The sequence below is a fragment of the Caloenas nicobarica genome, chromosome Z (genome assembly GCF_036013445.1).
Source record: "Caloenas nicobarica isolate bCalNic1 chromosome Z, bCalNic1.hap1, whole genome shotgun sequence".
NCBI lineage: Eukaryota > Metazoa > Chordata > Aves > Columbiformes > Columbidae > Caloenas > Caloenas nicobarica.
This window is the reverse complement of record NC_088284.1, coordinates 65999131-66025765: the sequence shown is the minus strand read 5'-3', so window position 1 is coordinate 66025765 and position 26635 is coordinate 65999131. Positions and strand designations below refer to the sequence as shown.

General features: G+C 37.2%; 1 protein-coding gene across 1 annotated transcript in view; it reads right to left on the bottom strand.

Moving 5' to 3' along the window:
- Positions 1-7721: 7721 nt before the first annotated feature.
- The window catches only part of CNTLN (centlein), a 197981-nt gene continuing 179067 nt past the window's right edge, over positions 7722-26635 (bottom strand). The window contains exons 24-26 of the mRNA XM_065656536.1: positions 17128-17313; positions 15722-15799; positions 7722-8380 (exon numbers count right to left, since the gene is read on the bottom strand). Of these exons, the coding sequence (XP_065512608.1) occupies positions 8279-8380; positions 15722-15799; positions 17128-17313 (366 nt within the window). The 3' untranslated portion in view covers positions 7722-8278. The remainder of the gene's footprint in view (positions 8381-15721; positions 15800-17127; positions 17314-26635) is intronic.

The window sequence follows — 26635 nt, the reverse complement described above, 5'->3', positions numbered from 1 at the left end:
GAATCTTCACTCAGCACCACCAGCCCCTCAGTTTAGGAGCCCAGCTGAGCTCAGGCTTGGACACCAGTCCTGCACTAAGCTATGCTGTAGGAGTGCCCATCTCCAGTCGTTTCTCTTGCTGCTCCTGGACTGTTGTTTGGTTTTCCTGGGCTGATGTTGGACATGAGTCATCACTTCACTTCACCTGATGGTTGCAGGCCTGTCACTCAACTGGTGGCTGTCAATACCCTGCTCTCCCAGCTCTCTGGCACGTGTTATGGGAGCCATCTCACCACGTCTGGGACTTGGTGCTGGAGGAGACTGGAGTCTGGACATGGCCTTCACCGCAGGCCTGGCAGGGCCCAGGGAAGGCAATGGGATGGCGCCCTAGCTCACAGCATCTTGGGGTTTTCAGGCCATTAAGCTGGTCTGTCCTATCTGAAACAGATCACAAGTCACTGGGTCTAGCTCATGTCTCGCTTGTGCCAGCCAGTAGACTCACTTCCTTTTTAGTGCTGGGAAAACATGCACGACAATAAAAGAAATTGAAAAGGGAAATTCCTGTCTTGAGCCAGCTGCTCACGGGTAGACTGTAAGGAGAACACAGCAATGCACTCCCAAACCAGCAAATTTCTTATGTATATGATATTCTGCTACTACAAGCAGTTTTCATTTTTAATGTATGACTTTTCTTCAGAAGTTAAAAAGTCTAATTTTGAATAAAAAATGCAGAATCAGTAGCTTTACTATATAAACATCTTAAATTTAATAGACATAGTAAGTTACATAAATAAGCATTTAATTAACCATTCATCGTATATTTTCTATAAGGTCAATATTATTCTTCCATTTACATTTGTAGAAGGTAGAGAAAATAATTATGTTTAAAGATCACTGCATTTTCAATTGACATCTGTAAACCCTGATTTTCACATTGATAAGCTACAGGTAGACCTCTGGCTGACAACAGTTATTTCTGAAGTGTTGCCATAAACAGAAGAGAGACCTTGGCCATACCTACATTATGAGGGTTAATCCCTTGAAATAACCAGTTCGACATGAGGTCTTGATGCAGTGCTGTAGCTAAGAGGGTAAATGTGGTCCTTACGTGTACAACTAGAGAAAGAACAAACAGAACAGGGAAACAACACTGCATTTTGAATAATAATCACATAGCGAGAGCATTACTTGTCACATATTTTAAACAGTTTTTCTGCAGAATGAGCAATGTGTAAAGATGTGGCAAAGATGCATTACAATGCTTGTGGTCCACTCATGCCCCTCCCCAGACATGCTCACCATGACTTATAATTAAAGTTCTGCCTAACGCACAGCCTTTATTACCTGCACAGGGGGATCTGTTGATAGTCATAAATGCCGGGCTTTGAAACTGAATCTAGACAATTTCAATGGGAAACCTTGAGTGGCGAGAGTTATTGATCATAGGGCTACTGGACTGGATTCTCTATGACATCAGTTCTTCAGCCCAGGTTGAATACCTACTAAAACACAAATTGTAACATTTTATGCTGCAAGTTCTGTTTTGTTCAACCACAAAAAACCATGAAAGAACATCCTTCAAAATCTAGGACTGGCTGAATTACAGATAATGATGCGTTATTCCTTTACCAAAGGAGTTATCCTGTTCCAGAAAGATGTCAAATCTGTGCTCTGCAATAGGTTCAACAGGTTGTAGTCACTTGAACTCTCTGTATCATCTGATATGATATCAGAATAGACTGTTAGCCTTAAATTTCCTCAGCCATTTAAATGTGCTCTAAAATGTCCTTCACAGAAAGCTGGACTTTTATGTAGCTGAGCAAGATGCAAATACTAATCCACTCATCTCAGAAAGGTTGTTGACCTAAAAAACTCAGGATATCGAGCTAATATCCTCAACAAGCTAGAGTCCTTGCTTATCTGCTCTGGATCTATTTGGAGATATCTTCCTTTCACATAGCAGTTTCATATCCAATTTTAATCATATGAAGCAATCTAACGGTGATGTATAAACTATGTAAAATAGCACACAACTATTGAAATTTTCTCCCTTTTTCAATGTTCTGATCTTCGGCTCATAGGCTAGCTAAATATTAATTCGATTGCAGAGGTGAAACAGAAAAGGCAATTTACCTAGCTAAAGAAATGACAGCCACAATTAAAATACAGACATTCCTGACTCCATAGCCTATCTGCATTCCTGAAGCTAACAACAAAAACTTAACACAGCTAGCAATAGAGCTGAATTGATTTCTAAATATGTGATTACAGCAGAAGTTAGGGAGCGTTCTCAGACCTCTCAATCATTTATACCACTGGAAATGTCAAATAATTATACCCTGGAATTCTCAAATCGGGAAATCTCAAACCCTCATGTATGAGAATAGTGGATAATGAAAAAAAGTGAAGGATGGAAGTAAATGGAGTGGGTTCAAGGTCTTGTAGTCGTAGAATAATATTTTGCTCTCCTGAATGTAATGTATCTCCCTTCAAGGCACTACAGAGTAAAAATAATGGTGTAAATAGGTTTATTCTTTACCAAGAATACAAAGAGTGAGACACTGCGTGATGGCTACATGAACACTTTGAAAAGTTTCCTTTTTCTCCCTGAACTGCTATTTATTGTGACCATTAGGTCGTATCATAAAATTACACTTATCAGACAGTGTCTCATTCAGTGTAAATAATACCTAGCCTTAAAAATTGCACCCCAGAAGATAACTGGATTATTCAGACAATGAGAAAGAGCTGAGGAACATGGGGAGACATACACAGTGCCTTCTCTAATGGAGAATCCTCAGGACAGAAGCAAATGTATCTGATTTGTAACAAGAAATCTACATTTTGGAAGACTCATATCTTTGATTCCTGTCAAGGTAAGTTAGGATTTTTGTGGGTTAAACATATGGCACTACAGAAACATATAGAAGTCGCTATTGACAGATGCTCTGACTATGATTTTGACATTTTAGAATACATAGTGAAGATTTTTGAAAGGCTTAGAACATTTAGACAACTATGAAGATTTCATATTTATATATGCATATACGCATACGCATGTGCGCATATACACTCCCCCACACATACGTGTGTGTGTATATATATATATGTATATAAAAGCTGTTATATATTAGAGACTCGCCCTGTGACACTTTACATAATGGCTGTAAATGGTCAGTATATTTCACGTGTTAAGACATCAGCGATTGCTGCCCGAGTGACAGCTCTGTTGGACACGGCGCTTCACAGCCAGAAGGAATCAAGCATCCCGGCCGGGCTGCGTCACAATTCAGCACTGAACCCATTTTTTGTGAAAGTTTGCCATCTACAGACCATATCAGGAAGCACCAAGATACACAATGACTTAATAAAAGAAAAACAGATTAAGTGACATTTCTGTAGTTAGTTCAAAACAGCACTTCCTTTAATATCTTTTATATTTAGCTTTGTTGGCAATATCATCTTCAAAGTGTCAGCTGATACTTATCCTCAAAACGGAATCCATTCTTCAATAAATTTGTAACATGTATGTGTAATCTCAACCTGGTTCCAGTACAAAGGGATTTTTTAAATGTTCATAAAAACAATCAAAATAAGTACTTATAATCCTTTTACAGTAAGAAAGATTGGTTTAGAAGTTCCCTCTTCTTTCACTGGTGGAGCAAGGATTAAATAAGCAGTAAAACCAAATGTGTTCATTTTAGAAACAGAATTCAACATTCGTGACAGAGAAAGGTAAAAAATTGTTTTCTTCATAAAATCAGCCTTTTTATTCTACTTACAAAAATACCTCAGACTAGATGGAGATTTTTTTCACTGAAAAATGCTGATACTTCCATTTTCACTTGTTTATATAAAATCAGACAAGTTCAACGAAAAACTTTTAAAAGATTAAGAAACATCTTGAAAGGTATTTGGCAACCTTTTCAGCAAAGTTTGCAGAAACACTAGCGGTGTTATAATTTTAGGAGCACCTGGGAAGTAGTGACAGTTGTTTTATTTCTTCGTCTTCATCATAAAAATCTAATGCATGGGTTTGGGTTTTTCCTTTTTCTCGTTGGGGTACTTAAGTTCCATTTTCACCCTAAAAAAACATACTAAAAAACTCTTTCAAAGATACAGGAAACTGTACCTACCATGATTTAAAATGCAGGAAGGAAGAAAATCTTTGCCAGAGCAGGCCTGATAATTTTAGGACAGTGAGTTACTCAGCAGACAGTGGTTTTATCAAGTGATAACCACCCTCCTCCCATCCTGGCCCAGTCACTTCCAAGGCTTTTATAGGGATAAACTGGCACCTGACAGTGCGTGTATTCTTCCTCTGGAAAAATCTTCCTTGGAGACTCAAAATACCCTGTTCAGTACAACATACAAAGAGGAACCGATAAGGTTACTTACTCTTGAATTTCACAAGTAGATGATGACTGACATCTTTAAAGAGTGGGATCATGACTGCTACCTGCACTGGTTTGCTAGGGCCACCTATGTCTTCTTGCTATGGGTGCTGTGGCATTGTCTATAGGCAGGAGTTGAAGGTTAAAGGCCAGAGCTCGAGCCATTTCACCAATGTCCAAACCTCGTCTTTCCCATAGAGAAGGCACCCCTGAGTCACGGAAAGGGACACACCGAGCTCCCAGGCTCTAGGATGAGTCTAGACCCAAGTAGGCTGATCCACCATTGTTACTGCACAACTGAGACAGCGAATTATAATCTGAGCCCCATTCCCCAGCTTGATGTTCTTGGAGGCTGGAAGCTGATTTATAAGACAAAAGACACACCACTGACCCAAGAAAGTGATAAATGCCACAGAAGAAACACCAAACACACCAGAATCCAAGGGGAGACATCCCTTAGTCTGCATGCTCCCATTTTCAAAATGTTCTCTTTTTACATTTCAGGGAGGCCAAAGTAGCAACATATTAGTGCTGGGTATAGGGTTTTAAAAACCGTTTCTTAAAATACACAATTTAGGTTAATCCTCTCTGCATCAGAAGGAACAACTTGGTGTAGCAAATCAAACATAGCGAGAGATTTCTTCTTCCTCTTTCTACACATCTGTGTTAGAGAGAAAGAACCAGCCAGAAACAGGCAGCTTGAGGGACTGAGGAAACAGATCTGGCAACCATTCATTTTGCATTTTTGCTGGCTCAGAAGGCTTGTGTGCACCAGCTTCTCTGTGCAGAACAGCACAAATGGTAGAAATGGACTATATTTTCTATTTCTAAATTTAGAAACTCAAAAAGCAACACTATAACGGCCATGATTTATTTTGAGAATTTATTTTACTATGCTGCTGGATTACCTAGCACACATTAAGACCTACAAACATAGCAAGGAGACAGGTCTCCAGAGCAGCTCTCTATGGACTACTTGCTTAGAGCAGGCTGAAGACTGCCACCCCACTCAAAATTCTGATGCAGCTGTTTGGTAGCTAAAATAATGCAGAAATCGCAGATTTTATGTAATTTTTTTCCCCCAACCTTTACATCAAGTACTTAACCATGTTCTTCCTTGGCATAAACTTGAGACCTTTCCTTAAAGTTTGTCTAGTGGTGAGGCTTCCAGGTTGACACACAGGCAGGAGGGACAAAGCACCCATTTATGAGGGCACGGGGTGCAGCTGGCAGGCAACCCGTGTGGGGCCAGGTCTGGAACTGCCCTAAGCACTTGTTTATTTGTTTGCTTTCTCAATACCAGAATTGGTAATTAAAATCTTGTTAATTGCCAATAAATTAATTTGATGGAAATTCTCCTGCATGAAGCTGTTTTGTTGCCTGTGACAACAGGGTAAGTCAAAAGTCCTTTAAGTGATCTTTACTAGAGGCCTTTTGCAGGACAGAGTGAGCAAGTTTTTTCCTTCATGCGGAGGGTCTGTGCAGTTCCCACGTTGCCAGCTTGCTGCTCACTTGATCAAGGCGCTGTGCTGCTGCCATCAGTGACTCGCTGCCTTCCTCATCTGCCTCGGGTGGCGCACAAACCCTGGCAGCAGCTCTTCAGGATCACTCCTTAACAAGTGAACATTTACGTGAAGGAGCTGAAGTCTCATCAGAGGAGCGGTGGACAACTGCAGAAGACTCGGGTGAAGATGTATCTGCACTGAGCTACATCCTGCAGAACTTGTTTTGGCCAAGCCCAAATACGATGTTTTGGCCGAGTAAGCTTATCAGACTTATTGACCCTGACAATTTTCAAAAGGAGAAAATGAATCACACCCTTAAGGCCTACACTTTTTATGTAGAGCATTTTTGGGTCTCTTGTGATGTGATGCACTAGGGAAACAGCTGCAAATAAATAACATTTGCTGTATTTTCCATTACTTGAAAAAATGGCGACAATTCCAGCCCCATCTGGGTTTAAGGATCTTGTTTTGCACACTCTCTCTCCTCAGTTGAAGCAGATAATAATCTGGTTCTGCAGCATTCACTGCTCTTGTTTACTCTTTGGTCAAGAAGAGCGCTTTCTCCATACCCAGGTGCCTAGGAAACAGAGAAATTCACAGGGCCAGTAAAGCAAGACGTTTAAGCTATGGGAAAAAGGTAGCAGTCTGGGAAACTGTCCCCAAAAGTTCTTTGTTTTCCATGTGAATTAGCCAATGTTCCCTGCTCTTTAACTAAGACAAAAGAGATCAGCAAGCATTAAGATCAGCACCAAATCAGATTTGCACCAGCAAGTCTCACAGAGCATGGAAATAAAGACAGAGAGGCTAATCTTCACAGAGCTTTTGTTCCCATTACCCAGCAACAGAAGTTATGTTGAAATTATTTTCAAATACATTTTGCTGGAATTGCTGGAAATCATATGAGCACGGTTTCCACGTATTTTGATGGATTTATCATCTATAATTTTTACTGGCATAATTTTATTGGCATTGGAGCCCATGTAAATTTTTAGCTTCAGTAAAACTCTGAGGCAAATAGTTCCACAACTCAATTCCCACTGCATGGGAGTGGCTTCCTTTTGCTTGCTTTGAAAACGTCATCTGATACTTTCATATGATGCCCCTTATTCCTTGCTCTGGAAAAGGTGGTGGCTGACCACTTCTAACGATGTGTTTCTTTTTTATATATAGGGCTAGTTGCGAGTCTTAATTTAGAGGTGTAGGTGGAAAATGTTTGCATGATTTTCAATAATTCCAATAAAAATTCTCTCAAGGCCCTGCTGTTACCAGATGTAACTGAGCAGAAGTTTTGTGATGTCTTCTCTTCCTCATTCTTTTCCTAGAGACACCAAATAGTGTACTCCATAAACCAAAAGAAGCATGGTGACATCCTAAGAAAAGTACTGGACTGACAAGCAGAAAACCTTTCTGTTTCCTTCAACTGTTGAGTGACCTTAGGCCAAAGAGATCTTGCTTCTGGTTCCCCACCCAGTATGAATAATGATAATGGTATCTGTTGTAAAACAACTTGATATCCATAGATGAAGAGCCATATATGAGTGCTAAATGCTACTACCACATGAATTCAGAAACCCGGGTCTTTTGGTTTTTTTTCAGTTGGGTTGGTCCAGAGGAATACACACTCTTAAGATCAAAGAGGTGAAGAGACAACTGACGAAAACTCTATACCATTTTCCCAAGAAAAGTGAGGGCTTGCAGCTTGGTGTTAACTCAGAAAGAACTGGGACCACTAATGAAAAAAACGCACACTAGAAATAATTCTATTTTATTGAATTTTTAAAATACAATTACATACATCGTACACAATACTCTCCAACTTAGAAGAAAATACAGCTTTTCCAAGGAATATTACTCTACATTAAATACTTTTTTTCTACAACCATTTAATGTCTCATTTTTTCCAACATAAAGAAAGCATCTAGTTTTAGGTAGCATCTATCATAAAGCTGGGATTTACAAAGTAACTAAAAGAAATTAGGTATTCAAAATCTCAATGATATTCCCAGTTCCTTTGTAAATCCTACTTCTATTGTTCTCACTAGTGCAACCAGGAGTTACTTAGCTGCTTTTTGTACTTTCTGAATTGCACAGATATGTATTGGTTGTATCAAAAACATCCTCTCTCTACAAAACCTACACTGGTGTTCACTGCTAATGCATTTAAAGGAAAATAATTTTTAATTTTGCATTGATTTGCAGCAATTGTCTTCAGGAATCAACCACCACACTCCTTTCTAAATAGGAAGGTAATTAATTCCTCCTGTTCAACAATTAATTAGTTCACAGTTTCTACTTATGTATTGAATATGCATATTGACAGTTCTTTCTGTGAAGAGGAAAGACTTGAGGAAACAGAACACATATTTTAGTCACACTTTCCAAAGACAGGTCTTAGCAATGTTATACAGTGTGTTTCATGAGAGAAGTGTACTCTTCTACCAGTTTCTTCTTCTCATTTAATTTTTCCAGTATGGCATCCATTAAGTATGAGGCAAAAGGAAACTGAAAAGAAACATAGTAAGAAAAATGATCATTGAACTTTATTTCTTCATGTGAAAAACATTTATTAAATATCTTTAAACCATTAGATTTCACTTAGTTCTGACAACTACCACACATGCACACATGTGCACTTTAAAGTTCACCTGTCTGGCTAATGTCTGAAAATTTGCTCTCTATAATAAAAATGATAAAAGAACAGAGTAAAATGAAAAAAGATAAACGCCTTATTGAACAATTCATGCTTTACTGACCATGTTAATGATGTAAACTGCAGTACCAGCATCTCTGCCATTTATCTTCAATCAGCTGATCAATAAGAGGTTACAGTCAACTCTAGGGCATGCAGAAATGGTACTGTATGTTCACTGCTCTCAGGAGAGTGAGACAGAACTATGAGTACAGCCCTCAATGCTGTGGCAACTGCCTTAGACTCACACATGAAAACTTACAAATAAAAAAAACCCAAAGGAAAACAAAACCAAACCCCAAGCCCCAAAAGCTCCAATTCCATTGACTGGGAAATTATACAAACATCTGCTCCTCTAAAACATGATACAAAAAAGTAGTATTTACATATTCACAGAGAAAAGTGAAAAACTCTTTTATATCTCCTCCGATACAAAAGATGTATTTGCACAACCAATGTCTTCAAAGAATGAGATTTGGTATATTTTTCACTGTCATTGCTTTAATGCTTAAAGAGGTTTTCTTTCACAGCCCCGGCACACCAGTGCACCGTATGCTGGGAAGCAGCTGAACAGTTTTCCTCCACCCTTGGAAGGCCTGTGTCAGCTTCACAGAGCTCTGTCAGCTTTCTTGAATTCCTGGTGAGACCAGCAGTGACCGAGGGGTCAGTCCGACACCAGAAGTAACAGCTGATGCTAATATCAGGAGAGAGAATTTCACCTTAATAAGGCCACCAGAAATAAATTAGGTAAAATACTGGAAGTGGTTCAGCAGGCCAGTCACCAGCTTCCTCTGCTTTTCGCAACTGCAGTTCGAGGCAATACTTTTGTATCCAGAACTACTCTCTAGTTCCACACCTGAGTATCGCTGCTCTGATTTTATATTTTCAGTTCCATATTTCATCTTAAAGAGAAAACTGTATAGTACTTACACCAGATAGAGGACTGCCTGTTTCCTGGACATATGAAACAAAGAATACAAAACAAACAGAAAACCCCAGACATAAAAGTACATCAAATACAAATGCTGGTCTAATGTTTGAACTGATATATAGATATTAATTTATATACTGATAGTTATAATTAATAACAAATCAGGAAAAAAATCGAAAATGGTAGCAATGAAAATCTTGTTAATAGCAAGCATCTATCATGAAGTGACTGTAATGGAAACCCTACATGTTGCTCAATAGTCACTTTGCAGTTACAGGAAAAGGATGATAATATGCATTATTCCCCTTTTGTACAGGAAAGAGGGTTTTGAAGGGCTGGTACTTGCTGGCCAGACATGTCTCCATCTGTTATAAATAACTTTTGTCTATAGTAAGAATTTTCTAGTAGTCATCTACAACTGTCAGCTTTCTCCTGTACGCTATTGTGATGACTTTTGGGGGAATACATGGATCCAATTCACTAAGCACAAATGTATTCAGAGTAATATAAGACATAATCTTATCTGAAATTCTGTGACACTTACTTGCTACTGTGCTTTAAAAACACTGACCCCAGCATCCTGTTCACTCTAATTGCTCTCTCTCCTCATCTAAATTTGTTTTTTATGAGAACATTATACCGTTACCTCAAAGTCTCTAATTCTTCTTGTCTAGCTTGACTACATTAATTTCTGATACATTTCACTTCCTTAATGTTGTGCCTGAGATGAATGGATTCTTATTGATGCCTCTGGCTCATACCATTCTAGATACATTTTACTTGCTGGTCACTAGTCTCTGTGGCTTCCATGTCATGGCAAAGTGATCTTTCAAGAACTCTTTCAATTTAAATCATTAATTTAAATCAAGAGCATTTGAAAGTTGAATATTATGTCATTCTTTCAACATTCGTTGGTTTCAGAGAAAGTGCTATATGTTTTTATCTGGTTTTCTTTCCATACAGACACACGAAACTGGACGATCTCTACAGTCTTAATCTTTAATAGAAGCCTGTCAGATTTACTTTTAATGATGGCTCTGTAACTATCCTGGGAAGCTTCCCGCTACATTTCTCCCCAGAACTTCACAACCGTTGAAGATGTCTCTACTCCAAAGTATTCATCCCAGCTTCCAAACCTGCCATATGCTTGGGGAAGGCTTTGGGAGTTCAGTGAGTGCTAAGTGCACACCTAAGGAGTGAAAGCTCGTTTATACCACTGATAATTATATATTTTAATACAGAATGATACTTCCTTCAAATGTTTTCCAGTTATCTGTGCCACAACCAATTTATCTGAACAGCAAGCGTTAACAGTGATAGTGATCCTAAATCAGCACATTATGGTAGGCTATAAGAGAAGCAGTATTTAATTGTTTTGTATAAATTCAGAAAATTTGACAGCACAAACTACATCTGGGTTTAAAGATTTTTATTAATTTATTTATTTATCTTTATCAGAATTATAGATTTCTTCTTTGATACTAAAAAGTCGTATGAATGAAATGGCGTTATTTCCTACACAACTTAACAGACAGATATCTACGTGTATGGATAACTGTAGGGTAATATGATCCAGAAGAGTCAGGAATGCTGATTCTGACCTTGAATATACTTCTTTCTGAGATCCCTTCTGTAAAAAATAAACTAGTAATATTTATTGACCTTACACGACATGACTGAGTCTCACTCAGCACAAGTGCAAAAATAGACACTGATCTGTTAGTGAAAGGACTCACAATGAATGCAAAGTAATGTTGTTACTCTAATGAGACATAGTCTCTCCACTCAGAGACTACAACTTTATTTGGCCTCTGCTTCACAAAATCTGAAATGTGTTGTCATAAAAATAAAGGTATTTAATTTCTGGAATACACAAATTAGTGGTTACACCTATTTTAAATCTCTCCAAATGGATCATCAGTATTATTCATTTGCCCAACAAAACTATCCAAACACACTGCAGAACTGCCTCAAATTGAATTAAGTGAACCACGAAGAGTAACCTGAAATAAAACTAAAACCCCTCAGACTATAATGACCAAAACCTCCTAATTTCACTATAAAATAGAAGCCAAAGTTTACCAAAAAAATTAGAGAAATGCTTCACTTCACTATTGTTGTTTGTCCATTCTGCTCTGTGACAGCCGTATATACGTGATTATATAAACATATATGTGCCTGTCTGTATTACTATCCTGAGTAATCAAGGCAATTTCTTGTTGTTTTCAGTCCAAGACAAGTGATGTAATGTGGTTTTGTTTCTGTGCATGAGATAAAACATAGATTTATATTGTAAGGGATTGCCAGTGCAGAGGACTGAGCTCTTATTCTTGTAATGACAAGAAAATCATGGTTACTTTCTGATGGTCTGATATCCATGTTAGTGGTGCCCAGGATATGGTTCAGATTGCACTGGTGCTGCTTTTGCAGGTGCAGGTACTTGAAACACCTATATGAGGAAGGAGGGAAGGCAAGTGCTGCTGTACATCTGATAAGGGACATGCTAAATCAATGTTGTCATTTGGTTCAATGCTTGGAAGAGTTGGGCAGATGATTACTATTTTATTAAAAAATAGTTCTTGGAGACTTCAGGCAACAACCTGGATTGGCATAACATGTTCTACTCGCATACAAAATTATTAACAGAGTGTTCTAAGATGCTGTTCCTTACACTCAGTTACAATGAACGAAAGCCTTGGGTGGTACAAGAAATCTTGTCTAAGCTATGTGAAAAGAAGTCATCATCTTGATTTAGCTACATAAATTCCCTATAACAGGAAAAAACTAGAGAAGGTTGCTCTTTTGTGTGTGGTGGTTTGTGTTTTGTTGTTGTTGTTTGTTGTTGGTTTTTTGTTTGGTTGGGGTTTTTACGAAAAAGAGAGTGCTACTATACTGTGCCAGGTTCAAATAATAAGACTTACACATCCAGATGTGATGGAGAAAGTAGATAAAAGCCTCATTACTTGCCATGCAAGCTGTAAACACGCATGCATGAGATAACCATACTTGATCCCTCCTCTCCCCAGTACTATGAAATGCTAAAAACTCAATGGTCTATAATGCAATACCTCTCCCAGCTTCTCTCTCCCATGCCCCATCACTAATGGATAATCAGTCTGATACCTGTACAGATGACTCAGATACCTCTGTGCAGGCAGCAGATAGCTGCGTGCTCTCCTGTGAAGCCTCTCCATAAACAGGTTCTTCATAGGCAAGAGAACCTTTTTCCTTTTATCCTAATGTCACTTATTCAGATGTTTCATTTTTATACTTTAGTGAGAGCACTCTAGTCATTGGATGTCAATGTACCAATCCAAAAAGGCAACTGAAAAAACATGTATTGACCATTCAAAATGTAGGTTTAGACAACATGTGATTTTTACCAGGTCTGTGTAATTCAGAACATGACCATATTTTTTTTATATGGTTCTTATTTACATAATAACATATTGATGCAGAGATGTCTATCAAATTGCAAGCTTCTTAGCAGTGGTGTAGTTTCTTCACACGTGTTTTTATAGTACTTGATAAAACAAGGACACACAAGCTCTGGCTGCGGTGTGTGAGCTTCAGGAATGAAAAAATATTTATCACTGAAATATTAACATTCTTGTAAAGCTGACAGACTTTTTCAAGTCATAAGAGTATGGAAAATAAAGGTACAGATGAAATGTAAAACAGAGGTGTGCTATTCTTCATCATTACACTTTAGGGGAATCTATAAAATGACAGTAAAAAGCAACTAGTGCTTCCCTCAGTCCCCGCCAAAATTCTAATGTACCAGTAAAATGGCGTATGTCAGTAATAAAAATAAAATGTCTATGACATTTTAAATGTTATCGTACTGTCACAGTGGGATAAAATTAGCTTGAAGAATGATCTAAAGGGATATGATGCAGTTCATTATGTATAACAGCAACAGCAGCAGTTTCCCAGTGTTCATAAAGGTTTCTCCATTAAATTTACCTCCAGTCAATAATTAGGAGTCCACAAATAAACCTAGGCAATTAAATCAATACTGTTGGGCAATTATGTTCCAAGTCCTGGCTCAATGGCATAAAAAGACACTATATCAAACTGCAATATTAAGTGCTCTGATGCAATTTTCACCTGAACATTTTCTCAGAATGAGAGAAAAGGGCAAGCCTGCATTTTTGTTCAATATGCAAACAGGTACACAGTTTGCCAGCCTCTGTTGTTAAGTGAGCAGTCTGTTCTGATCAGGAATATTAGCAATGTCTACTAAAGGAAACCACAACCAAACTCTCTACAATGTATGAGTTTAGCATTTTAAAGGGCATAGCGTTCTTCTGTGAGCTGCTCCCAAGTAGAGACCAGGAAATATCATCAATTTCCACCCATGTGACTTGGCATGGACAGAAATGAAAAGCAGAGCTGGCTGCTCTCAAAAAGCACTAAGCTTGCCAAGAACTACTTCTACCTTCAGAGCTCCTCCTGAGGAACCCCACAAGATGGAGCAAAAATCACTGAAAACCACTATTAACTTGTACACAAACTGATACAGCTAAGAGCAAGGAGCTCCTCTATCCTTAGCCAACATTTGCAATTCTGGTATCATTGGTTCATAGTTGACAAACTCCTCACTCTCCTTGCCCTGGTTTTTGTTGTGTATCTGTATCAGTTGAAGAGAAGCAATAAAACTCTGCTTAGACTTTTGTAATGATCTGCCAAAGTATGATAATAAAAAACAGAGTAAGAATTCTCCATCATATTTTCCTGAATATGATTCCAATTTTGGAGTCCATAATACAAACAGAATCTTGAAATGTATAGATTTTTTAAAAAAATTCTTAAAATGAAGGCTATTTTGTGAACAGAAATATTTGTGCTTTTACTGCTGTGTTTCATGTAACACTACGAAGCTGAATTAAAATGCCAGTATTTCTGACAAAGACAGTAAAAGCAAGCTGATATTTCCATCTCCTCCACTGCAGCAATTAAGCAGTCTTAATGGTACTAAGTTTTGATAATGGAAGAGAAAAAACCTGCCATTTCTTAAAAATCTGGTCATAGGACACAATCTAGGCACAAAAGCTATTAATGATGAAAATATATAAATCTGCATGTGATTGTTCCCTTGAAATGGCTTTCAAAATATTTTCAGTCATTCTCATTCTTAACAGAAATGAATTACACTGCTAATGGACCCATGCTAGTGAATATGCATTAGGAACACTGGATTTATAAATCAAATTTTATTTCTTTTCAGACATCAGCTACCCATCATCTGAATAAAGGAGAGAACTAAAATATAATGGAAAAGTTTCAAGAGTCAGTGTATGTTGTCAGTGATGTCCAAACAAAAGCTGACTACGGGTAGAAAAGCAGGGCTCTCACCTGCCAATAAACTGCCCTTGATCACTTACAAGAGGGGAGCATCCCAGCAGACTGTGTGTGTATTAAAAAAAAGACTTGAAAGAGAAGAAAAAGTATCACACAGGTCACAGCGGCAGTCTCAATGGACCCCTCAGGGACTTCTGCTAGTCTCAGCCTTGTCATCCTCTATGCATCTTTCCTCCCTGCCCAGAAAATGTCGATAAGAAAATGTTTGAGGGGCCTCTGGTGGAAATTTTTTCATTCTTTCTGCATTGACAGGATGCCAAATCAATATTTACTTCCCACTAACAAGCTGCTCGAGGTCTCAGTAGAAAATATTGTAGAGAATGCGGGAAGACACGATAATAAACAGCTGTCTGGCTATGAGGAAAACATGAATTGACTGGAAACAGGTCCACAGTAAAAGGTCACTGAAACCCATGAACTCCTCAGGTGTCCATAACAACTACTAACTTTAAAGGCACATAATAAAAAAAATCTCTTTTTCCTAAGAGGTATGAGAGAATGGATCCTTCTTACTCTTGCAAGCATTATACACTGTCTCAATAATTCAATTAACACATTTGCCAAGGTCTGTGCTGTTTTTTCCAGCATTGGTTCACTGGTTTCAGCTGTTAAGTTAGCTATCACAAATCCTTGGCTAACATCTCTTCAGTTTTATCCAGTGACTCTTATTTTAAAATAAATAAAAAGGAAATGCTACAAAACAAGGGTTTTATGGTGTCTTTTCACCGTATAGTCTGGGACCATCAATGGAAACATAATTACAAGTGCAACAGATTAACAGATTAATTACAACCTAGAACCACTTAGCTACTGAGAGCAGAAAGTTATAATGCATTAAGGGAAGATGTAAATTTAGCACCTGTGCTTCAAGAAGTTTCTGTATATACTGCAGCCATTCTTTATCTTTTTCAAATTCCTTTTTTGCCTTTGCTGCTTCCTAGAAATAGAGAAATATAACAGACACAATATTTTGACACCATCTGAGAAGAACATAATGAACAATAAAGGAAATGTGTACCTGGATATACATTAAATAAACAGCATGTGGAGGTGGGAACTATTGTAAAATCAGTTATCTGCTGCATTTCCACCAAGTCTGAGGGCTCTGCTGCATTTATAAGCCTATCCTTGTCTCTCATTGTCCCTAGAAATGTGCACAATATGTTCTTTTCACGTGAATGTAAAGTTGTACATATGATCTATGTGTAAATTTTACAAGTTCAATGTAAAGGTTCCTGAATCTACATGCTGATAAATGGAATTTGTATCTAAAATTTGTTCAGTGGAAATTCATCACCTGTTTATGTTTAAGGATATTTGTGTGTTTTACATATATGTTCACAACAGTGATTACAACAAAATATACAGGATGTAGAAATTACCTTGAAAACGAGGTAAGGATGGAACAATTCTGACAAAGTGAATCACTCTACCAGGGTGTACAGATGTTAGTAAATACGCAAGAGATTGGTCCATTTTATTCGTATTCACGAATACAATCCGTATCAGTGCATATACATAACATGCATCTTTATTAATCAGCTTGAAAACACTCTTTTGTGACTTTAGTAATATAAGGCTCCAATAGGGCTAAATCTGAGTCATCACCAGAGTACTGTTACAGCCCAATAATGGTGAACTCCTAGACACTCTTACTAAAGCAAGTGTACAGGCTTTTCTGTGTATTATTTGATCAGGCTTAAATAAATCTGGATAAGAAATCCGATTACTATCTATTTAATACAGGGTGATTTGATGAAACACTATAAAATACTTAATAGTAAAATGTATTACGGAATCAACAAAAAAAGGCATTGGATTCCCCCAGAAACCATCTCTCTACTAGGAATACCTTTAATAGGTATCACAATTCAAGAAAGCAAGCATCAACAGAATCAATTTGGCACAGCAAGACACATTCTAATTTTGTTTTCTTTAATGCAGAAGTCTATTTAAAATGTGTAACCCTGCCAAATACTTTCACGGAAAAGGAAACTACTAAGGATTTTCAAATAATGTCTCTACATTTACATGCTCAAAACAGTATATTTATATTTTATTTATGCACACCCAAAGTCTTGCAACCTTATGAATCTCTAACCTGACCTTTTTATTCAAATCCAACTGCTCTGTTGTTTTTGTGCTGGATGCTGCTGCACAATGAAATTCCAGTCTTTACCTGGAAACCCTCTTCCTTGAGAACAGAAAGATACAGCATTTTCTGATCTAGCCCCTTTCTAGTGAAGAGTCCTTAAAATAACTTACCTCATCTTCTTCTACTTCTAATATCTCCTCAAGATCAGCTGTTGAAACATTAAGGATAGATGCTGCCAACTGAACAGACTCTTGAGAAAGACACTTTGTGCACGCTCTCAATTCTCCCATTTTTTTTGCCTGTTTGATTTTTGTTCTCAGCTCTTGTACACTGTGCTGTAACTCTCTGGTTAGAGCCTGGAAGGTGCAAGCAAAAAATACTTGGTTGCAATTTTTCTTAAAGTGCAAACACTATGGAAAACACAGTATCATTTAGAATAAGCTCCTTTAGATGGGAACTATCTTCATTCTATGTAATCGGTTCAATAGGATACATCCTGTAATATTAAATAACATGGTATTTAGAACACAAAATCTGAATTAATACATTAAGCCAGAAAATGTTCTGAAATGCAGGTACATTTTTTTTATGTCTTCAGCAAAATAACTGCATTCATAATGCCATCAGTAGTAAGAAAAAGCAGCTTCTGCAGAATCAATTAAAAATCCTTTTCTGATCCAGTCTACCAGAAGTATTCTTGAAATAACAACAGAAGCGTCAGGCTCTCCTGTGGTCAGACATATTTTTAAAGCTTATTCATGCCTCACTGCATGAAGATACACCGCTACACCTCTTCATGCAACACCTGAAATTTTCGTTCCCACCAGGACAGGGTAATTCAAAACTGTCCTGGCTACTGATTCTTCCCGATATAATTTCTGCAATCTAAATCATCACAGTACTGGTTACCCGTTGCTGATACACAGCACGCCCTCGGAGCACACAAGTCGACTGCATTATTTTTCAAGGCTTGCATAGGAAGGGCTGTATTCTCTAAGCAGCTGGCCCATACAGAAGGCCCAGCCAGGCCAGGCAGTCTCTCTGCAAGAATGCTCTTAGCAGATAGTAGGTGTTTTAAACAATAAAATTAACAATAATAATATTAGAATTAATACCAGCTCAGGCAGAGGGAGGAAGATCAGGTGCAAGACCAGAACCATTGCAACTGTTCTTTAACTCTGACTTTGACAAGGTCTGAAGCAGGGGCGCCAAAAGAAAACTCAATTTTAGATCCCATTTCCATTGTTGAAGACTTATAGCTAGTTTTAAGCAAGAACTAGAGCTTGATAGGATGTCTGATGCTGCTAATGCTGCATAATTAAACTGCCTTTATCATCACTACTACTATTACTAGTGACAAAGACAATAATAAAAGCTAGTTTTTCTATGATCATTTCTGAAACGTGGTATGCACTGCTAAGCAAGAAAGATGCTCATAGCCTAAAAGAAATTCAGAAAAACAGAAGAATACTATTAAAACACAACTGTTTGAAAGGTTTAAATGATAGGAAAGGAGAACCATTATCTGGAGTGGTAAAAATAAATTACTGAGATTTAGTAAAGCTGATGTAAAACCCTTGGAAAAGTAAAAAACAGAGAGATGACGACACAGAAAATTCTGCTCGTGGTTAATGGGAAAGAAGAAACCCAGTAGGGGTGAGACTACTCTCCTTTGTTTATTTAAAATTATAATAAAAGAAACAGCATGAAACATTCTGCTGAAAAGACCTTGTTGACCTGAGTGAAAGCTGAATGGAATCCAAACCGGATTTTGATTTTTGTTCCCCAACACCACACAAGTCCTGAGCTTGAATAATACCTTCCACAGCTGAACATGCATCAAACTGCACAACAAAGACCTGACGGTTCATGTTTCTACCTCTCCTATTCCGAAGGTTTAGTGGTTCAGTGAAATAACACTAAGTATTATTATAAATCATTGGTTGTAAAACTGAAGTTATTTTGTTTCATTATTTATGCAGGTATGACAAAAGCATTTTGTCAAAAGCAGAGCAAGACAATTTTATTTTAACATTGTTGTTTGAGAGAGAAGAGCATCAACTCATTGTCAGAAGATCCTCCAAGTGTATTCAACTTCCACGACTCAAGCAAAACTGTAATTGTCAACACAGACACCTTGGCTGAGTTTAAAAGGAGAGAATAAGGTTTTATTTTGATCATTATACATGCGGCTCCTCTTATTAAACTCTCACCAGTAAGTGATAAAGTCCTGAAAAATCTTTTTCTGCAGAATGCCTTCATCTTATAGAAACTGACTGCAGAATTATGAAGGCTGTTTATTGGGATTTGGGGTAAACTACCCTAAAGCCTCTAGTGTATTCAAAATTCAGTCATTAGAGAGCATTTGCTGATATATTTCAAAGAAAGCACAACAGATTCATCCCATTCTAATATTTGTTTATTTTTCTATGACTTAACAATTGAACATTTTTCTGTATTTAGCTAAAATGTAATTATTAAAACCAAAATTAGTCTACCACAAATTTGAGGAGGGGACGTACAATGAAACTCATTGTTTTCCAATTCAAGTGTAGGTCCCTCCATCCACAGTATTTCCAACAAAATATCTTCTACATAGAGCTAAGAGGAATGAAGGAAGTCGAAATGTTACAGGCAGAGAGACAGGGCAATTTGGACCAAGCTCATAGAAGGAAATAGACTAAGAGAGGAGAGACCCCTAAGCAGGAAAGTATCCACTATGAAAAAAATCACAGATAAATCACAACATGTTTTTGTAGCATTTGAAATAGTCCAACAGTAAATTGGCTCCTGCAACATGTAGGAGATGCGTTTGACAATGAAAAAAAAAAAAGCTCGACTTTACTTTTTAAATCAAATTGAATCAGCTTCCCAAATGTTAAAAATAAGGAGATCTCTCTCGGACACAGGTGAGCAGACTAGAAGGTGCACGTTTGTACACTGGTGCTAAAAGGAGGTGTAATTTAAATGCGTAAAATATCGAAGAAATTAACTGCAAAGCCACATGGGAAGACTACAAATAATGATAAATAGCTGAGCACAGGCAAACTAAAAGCATGATAATAAACAAAGTTAAACTTTCACTTGAACATCCCAGATAACATACAGACATTGCCAGGCAATTATCTTATGACAGTATTAGATAAATTTTATTGGTGTATCCAAACTCAAGAAGAGGTTCATGATGAATGAACAAGCTGATAGCAACAGGAACAGTGGAACCCAGAAACTGCAACTACAGTGTGCTTGTCTTTTAATTCAGAGTTCCAGAAAGAAACGTATGTGAAAAACCCTGGAGAATTTATAGAAGTAATTTGAAAAAAAAAAAAAAAAAGAAAAAAACCACAAGGCAGTTTAAACAAAAAGCAAGGAAAATCACAATTAACAAGTTTTGATACGCAAGCAAAAATGTTATATATAATCACAGTAGATCACACATATGGAGGACTAGTACTTCAATTCCTTTTTCCCTGAGCAGTTCTAATACGCTAAAGCATGGGCTTTCACCATATGGGAAAAATAAGGCTAGTTTTTAGACTTTCAGTCGGACTCTAAGAAGCCAACTACTTTTGATCCTGCCTTCTTCACATTATTAAGTTGTAGTAATAATGTTTTGATATACATTTTTTGCTGGCGAAGTACCTTAAAAAATTATAGCATCCCTATGATTTTAAGTTGCTTTTTCAGTTGATATATCCTCATCAGTCATACACAAATATATTAATGTGCTAAATTGTTTACTTACTAGTGATTTCATTTATATGCCAGTTCATGCTTTACTAGCGAAATGTTCAACATCAAAGCCACACAAGTCTTTAACTGAGTTACAAAGAACCACTTGCAAACTGAAAATGACAAAAATCTAAGAGTTAACCTACACAGGTTTTGTTGGTGAGTATACTGGAGGCAGTATAATATCGTCTTTGATTAAGAAATCGATCTAACGCATTCTGGAGCTAAGTGTAGGATTTTAAACTAAAACATTTCCCACTGTGCGTTTCAGAATTGCTTGTTTTTAAATTTATATGCATACATAGGTGATACAAACTGCCTGCAATGAAATCAATGCAGAATATGACTTTAGTACTGTACTGATATATGCTAACAACGCCTTTATTAGTACTAGTAATACTAGGATTTAATCTTTTCTCTTTGTTTTCCTTTTGTGTCAAATCTGGTGGGCATTTTGTTAGGAAAGTAATTTTCCTGACTTCTGTGTTACCATCAGTTATTCCTGTGGGACCAGCCAACTAGACTGGGAATCCCTGATTAATTCCTGAAAGTAGCTCTACAACACATCTTGTCAGACCAGAGCAATTGCAAAATCTTAGAATTCTAATAACATGAGCAAAAAGTACTCAGTTCTTTTTAATCAGTAGCAATTGTTGCATTATCTACCAACTCCATATGGTTATATAGTACATATTACATCTACTGGGTTGCATACGGTTATAGAATACCTCCCTTATAAGCCTTCTTACTTTATTTTCACAACTGAAAATATTCGTTCTTAAGATAATAGTTTTCCATTTTGGTCTCAGCATGCGAACACTTCTTAGCATTATACCTTTTGCCAGTTTTCTGATGTATAAACACAAAGGTCTTTTTTCACTCAGAAGGTCACGTTCAATTAAACGCTCAAGCTGTGGTGATACCCAGACCCTGACAACATACTATTAATAAGGTGTTTACATTCCAAATGCTCTGACTCTAGTTGATCCTTGAATTGACACAAATTGATCAATGGCCCCAAGTAATACCATATGACCAAGTCAATGCCTAAAATTGTTCTCGTAATTATGATGTTAATTTACGCATTCTATTGCTATTGTTTGTAGTATAATAAAATTTAATAGACCCACGACAGACTGAAGTCTGATCTTAGCACTGTAGCTACGTATACCCAGATTTCAGTCTTGCACTGGTGCAGATCTTATGGATGAAGCCATAGATCACATTAGTGAAAGAAAATCTTAAGCTTTACTGTGCTTTTTACAATAGTGATAATGTTGTGCTGGGTCTGGCTGGGATGGAGTTAGTTGTCTTCCTGTAGCTTCTACAGTGCAGTGTTTTGGATTTGTGACTAAAACAGTGCTGATAACACACCAGCTATTGCTGAGCAGTGCTTGCACACAGTGCTTGTACAGTTATTTGATCCCTATCGCCTCTCCAAAAATGACTTTAAAAATACTTCCAGTAATAACGCTTAAACTGATCTCACAGCATGATCGCTGTTTGTCAGAGAAAAGCCCTTCTATAGTAATATAATCTGTTATATATGTTATTTAAGTTACCTCAACTAGCTCCTTCACTTGAACAAATACACCTCCTAGGCATAACTTTTTTCGATCAGAAAAGGGACAAGACTGTATACAAGAAATCCCGACGAGACAGACCACTGCAATAGATTCGTCTGGCCAAGGGCTCTAACATGGCATTCTGACCCATGGGAATGAGTCAGTCTCAGAAGGTTAACTTAATTCTTATGACCCCCAGAGATCACATGCGATTTCAGAGACTCCAGCAGATGCCCTGAAAGCAGAGTGTAAAGGTGTAGAGGAGATACAGACCAGTCTTATCTTCCACCAATTCAGTATTCAGTACTGACTGAGAATGCTATTGCCAAATATTTAAGTAGTAGTAACACTATTTTACCAGCGTCGCACAGGTCACATGTATAATGTGGTGTGTTGGTTTTATTTACCTGTCTTCATCACAGTTTCTGCTTTAGTTCTAAAGTTTATTAACATATATATTCAAGCTACATGGCTCAGCTTTTGGATTTATCTGTACATATTTGGAGGAATTAAGATAGGCTTTTACATTTTTTACATTTTCCATTAAGAATAAAGTAAACAAACAAGCTGTAGAATGCATTAAAACTCAAACAAAACGATACACTCAAGGGAATATCAGAGTGAATATTATCTAAAAGCTAGCAGAGCTGCAAAGTTTCAAAGGCTAATTCAATAAAGAGCTGAAAGGGAGAAGTACATCCAGTAAAGCTACGTATGTGATATACGTGATTTAAAATAAACAATCTTATGTTGATTGGCACTGAGAATAGTGCTCACAACTTCACAGAGATCAGTGGAAGATGAAAGCACACACTGCCTGAAGAAATGCCTCACCTGATGACCTGTAAGAATTCCATTTTACATAAAGATGGAGAAATTGCAGTATGCACATACAAAATAATGTGGTACTGCAGTACTATTTTCCACATCCATTAACATGAGCATATCTGAACACACACGAGCATAACTGAAGTTCTAACAGACAAGGTCATTCAAAATATTACCAGCCTCTTCTATCCTTGTGGCAAAAGCCATGTCCTGTTTGCAGTCCACCATCCTAGCCCAATCTTGCCTTTTGCATGACTCTGAGCAATGGATGTCAGACTGTGAACTAGAAAAGGTGAATTCAGTAATATCCCAAACCCAATTATAGTAAGAACATCTGGAAAAGTGTAGGCAGACTTGCACAGTATTGTTTTTCAACTGCTAAAGCTAAACCCAACACAGCTTTCCTGACAAAGCCCTTAAGTCACACAGTATAAAAGAAGCCTCAGAATTTCAGTATTTGGACACAAAACTCAGCTTCCCGGTATTTAGAACTGCGGACCCCCAAACCAGGTAAAATCCAGTAATAAAGAAGAATATTAAGGTACAATGAAAGAAATGAGAAACTATGTTGCATAAAATTTGCCAATCTGATTCCTTTCACAGGTAAGACTTGAATTTGTTCAACTATGCTGTCTTAAATTGTTATTCCTGCTTGCCATTAGGAGGACAGAGGGGAGAAAAATCGCACTTGGCTGGCAACTGTTTAAATACCATATTTCTCCACATTTCTCCAAAATACCTTTTTTACCTCATCCTACATCCTTTACCAAAATGCTATTCCTTCTTGAATCAAAACCATTGAAAACGAATTATTTCTTTATAACCATTTATTTTCAAGTACAAATTTGAGAATGTCATTTTGACTGCATTTTCTTAACCAGCTCCGGGTGTGGAAAACCATAGGGAAGAATATTAAAAATACTTCAACCTATATTTGACATTTATAAGAAAAGGAAATGTCCTAAAAGACAGTACAATTTATTTACAAATTAATAGAAAAGTGACTTAAGTCACAGCCATTTTTAATTTTAGATTGTTTTCAAAATAAACCATATTGAAATAAAGATGCATCAATGGACTTATTCTGGTCAATTACAATGTAGTTTATACTTCTGTAGAGAAATACATGATATACAAGTATACTTACGTGTTTTAAAATTCCCTTTGTGATTTCAAATTAGAGATTTTGTATTATTGGGCTGCTTTTCTCTTTGTCTTCTCTAATCCTCTCTTGATGATTGTTCAGCTATCACACTTTCATTTATGCCTGAAATCTTGTCTTAAAAAAATCTGTTTCTATTCATAGCATTCTTTATAACATGGCTTTAGGAAGAATTAAGCCTCTCTTATTGCATTAGCTGGGCACCTCATTCATAGAACATACAGCAGATACTTACTTACAGGAGGGACACTTGGTTATATACAATATTACATCTTTACAGTTATCTAATCTCTCCTGTACATTAAGCTTTAAGACTGTAAAAACCTGAACTGTAGACCCAAATATTTTCAGACTGATGCTTTTTTTTTGAGTATCAGCAAGCACTCCATAGTTTTCATTGTAGTGTCGCTAAATTTTCAACAAAATTACCATGTTTTGTGACTTATAATGGGGAAAAAATAATAGTTTTCTTTATAGCAGAGAATGAGTTGAAATATGTATAATCATTGTGGGATGACAGGCAGAATATTTCTGTCAAAATATATTGGTTTCTAAAATTATATTTATGTGAAATGGGCAATAATAATAATAATTTAAAGTCCTATTTACTTCAGCATTTAAGCCCTACCTCATTTACATTAACTTTTTCCCCGCAGTAAATTCTTTGGTTCAACAGAATTACCTCTGATTTACACAGGTGCTAGCAAAAGAAGCATCATTCCTTTAAAACATCATATATTACAGTTATTTACACAGAGAAAGAAAAAGGCACTGACAGAGGTAAGAGCTTCACACGCATTTAGTAAGAGATACCTGGGATCTCGGAGAGTTTATTATCTGAACGGTTAGGGCAGACAAAGTCAGCATAGTTATCCTGGACATGGCAAACACGGAATATTCAGGGCAGACCAAGAAAAACTGAGGTGAAGCAACACTCAAAGGTCACATAGCAGGTCAGCAACCAAGGTGTGCAGAGCACAAAGATTTCCTGACACTCAGTTCAGTGTCTGAGCTTATGCTATCTTTCTGCAGAAACACAGGCAAAGCATAAAAACTAAATCAGATGCCCTGTGTAAGACCACTGCACTGCTGAAACAAACGTGTTTGAAATCTGATTCAAGAGGTCAGCTCTGGCATTCCTTACACTCTTTAAAAAAATTCCACAAATCTCACCAACTGTGTTTTCTTAAAATACTGTCACTTGTTTTTTTTATGATTCCACCCTTCTAGAGCTCATCTTACCTCTCTGTAGCTCTTCGGGCGTGCCCGGTGGGGAATCCCCTCAAATCCCACCTCTCTAAATTACTGTGGAGCTCTATGTATGGACACTTTCTGTTCTCTCTGCTTCAGCTTGCTTTCTTCATAACCTGATCAACTTACATTGAATAATTATTTCTACATGAACTCTTGAATAAATCATTACTGGAGATCTTCCTCCTTTTCAAGTTTTGCTACTTTTCCTGTCCTTTCGCCAAAAAGTTTTCCAATCACTTCAAGCCTGGAACCTTTACGACATACTTTGTACTCATGTGTCCATTCCCCAAGTCTTCCAGTTAAGACTTTTTTCCAGTCAACATCATTTCTATCTTTCAGACCCGAACTGGCTGTTATCTTTAAACTAGGCATCTTTCTAACAATCTCCAGATTAGGCACAGGTCTGAGTATCAGCTTTAAAAAGCAGTTTCTCCAAGCCATTTAAAGGAATCACAGGTGGATCTACACCCTTCCTGGGAGTGCACTGCAGAGTCTCCAGGCAGCTCCCAGCTGAGCCTGTTGAAGTCTCTCACTGTCTGAAAAATTTGATTTTTTTCATGAGTCAAAAAAGGAAGTTATATCCAAGTTTGTGAATATAGTTTCATGTTCAGCTCTAGTGTGTTGGATCTGTTCACACAGTACCTACTATTAGAGAGTCATGATCTATGAGAATGGTTCCCAGGCAGTGTAAGAAAAATGAAAGTAGCACTAATATCAACAAAATTGCCTGTGTGAGTCACACATGCATCTAAACTTTGCATGAGACATACATGCACAGTACAGAAAGCTGAGATACCTTGCAATCTGGTTACATAGGTTCAATCATTTAAATGAATTCCTCTAAACCTGTAATACAGAGGGGGATATAAAAAAAATCAACCTATTTTAAGCTACATCAGTTATGATTTTTACCTATCATAGTCAAAAAGCAAATTGAAGTGCTATCCTTCTAAGTCTGAAAAGCAAGGAAAAAGTCGAGCAAGGAAAAGCTTTTCAAAATCTTTCTATTTATTCTCCATTTTTAGTAATCAAGATATTATCCGTTAAGACATCTACATTATATGCTGTTCCTGGCATATTGTATGCATCAACAACCGTATGCCTTCTGTAAACTATAAGAGTTCAGCCATTCACTTC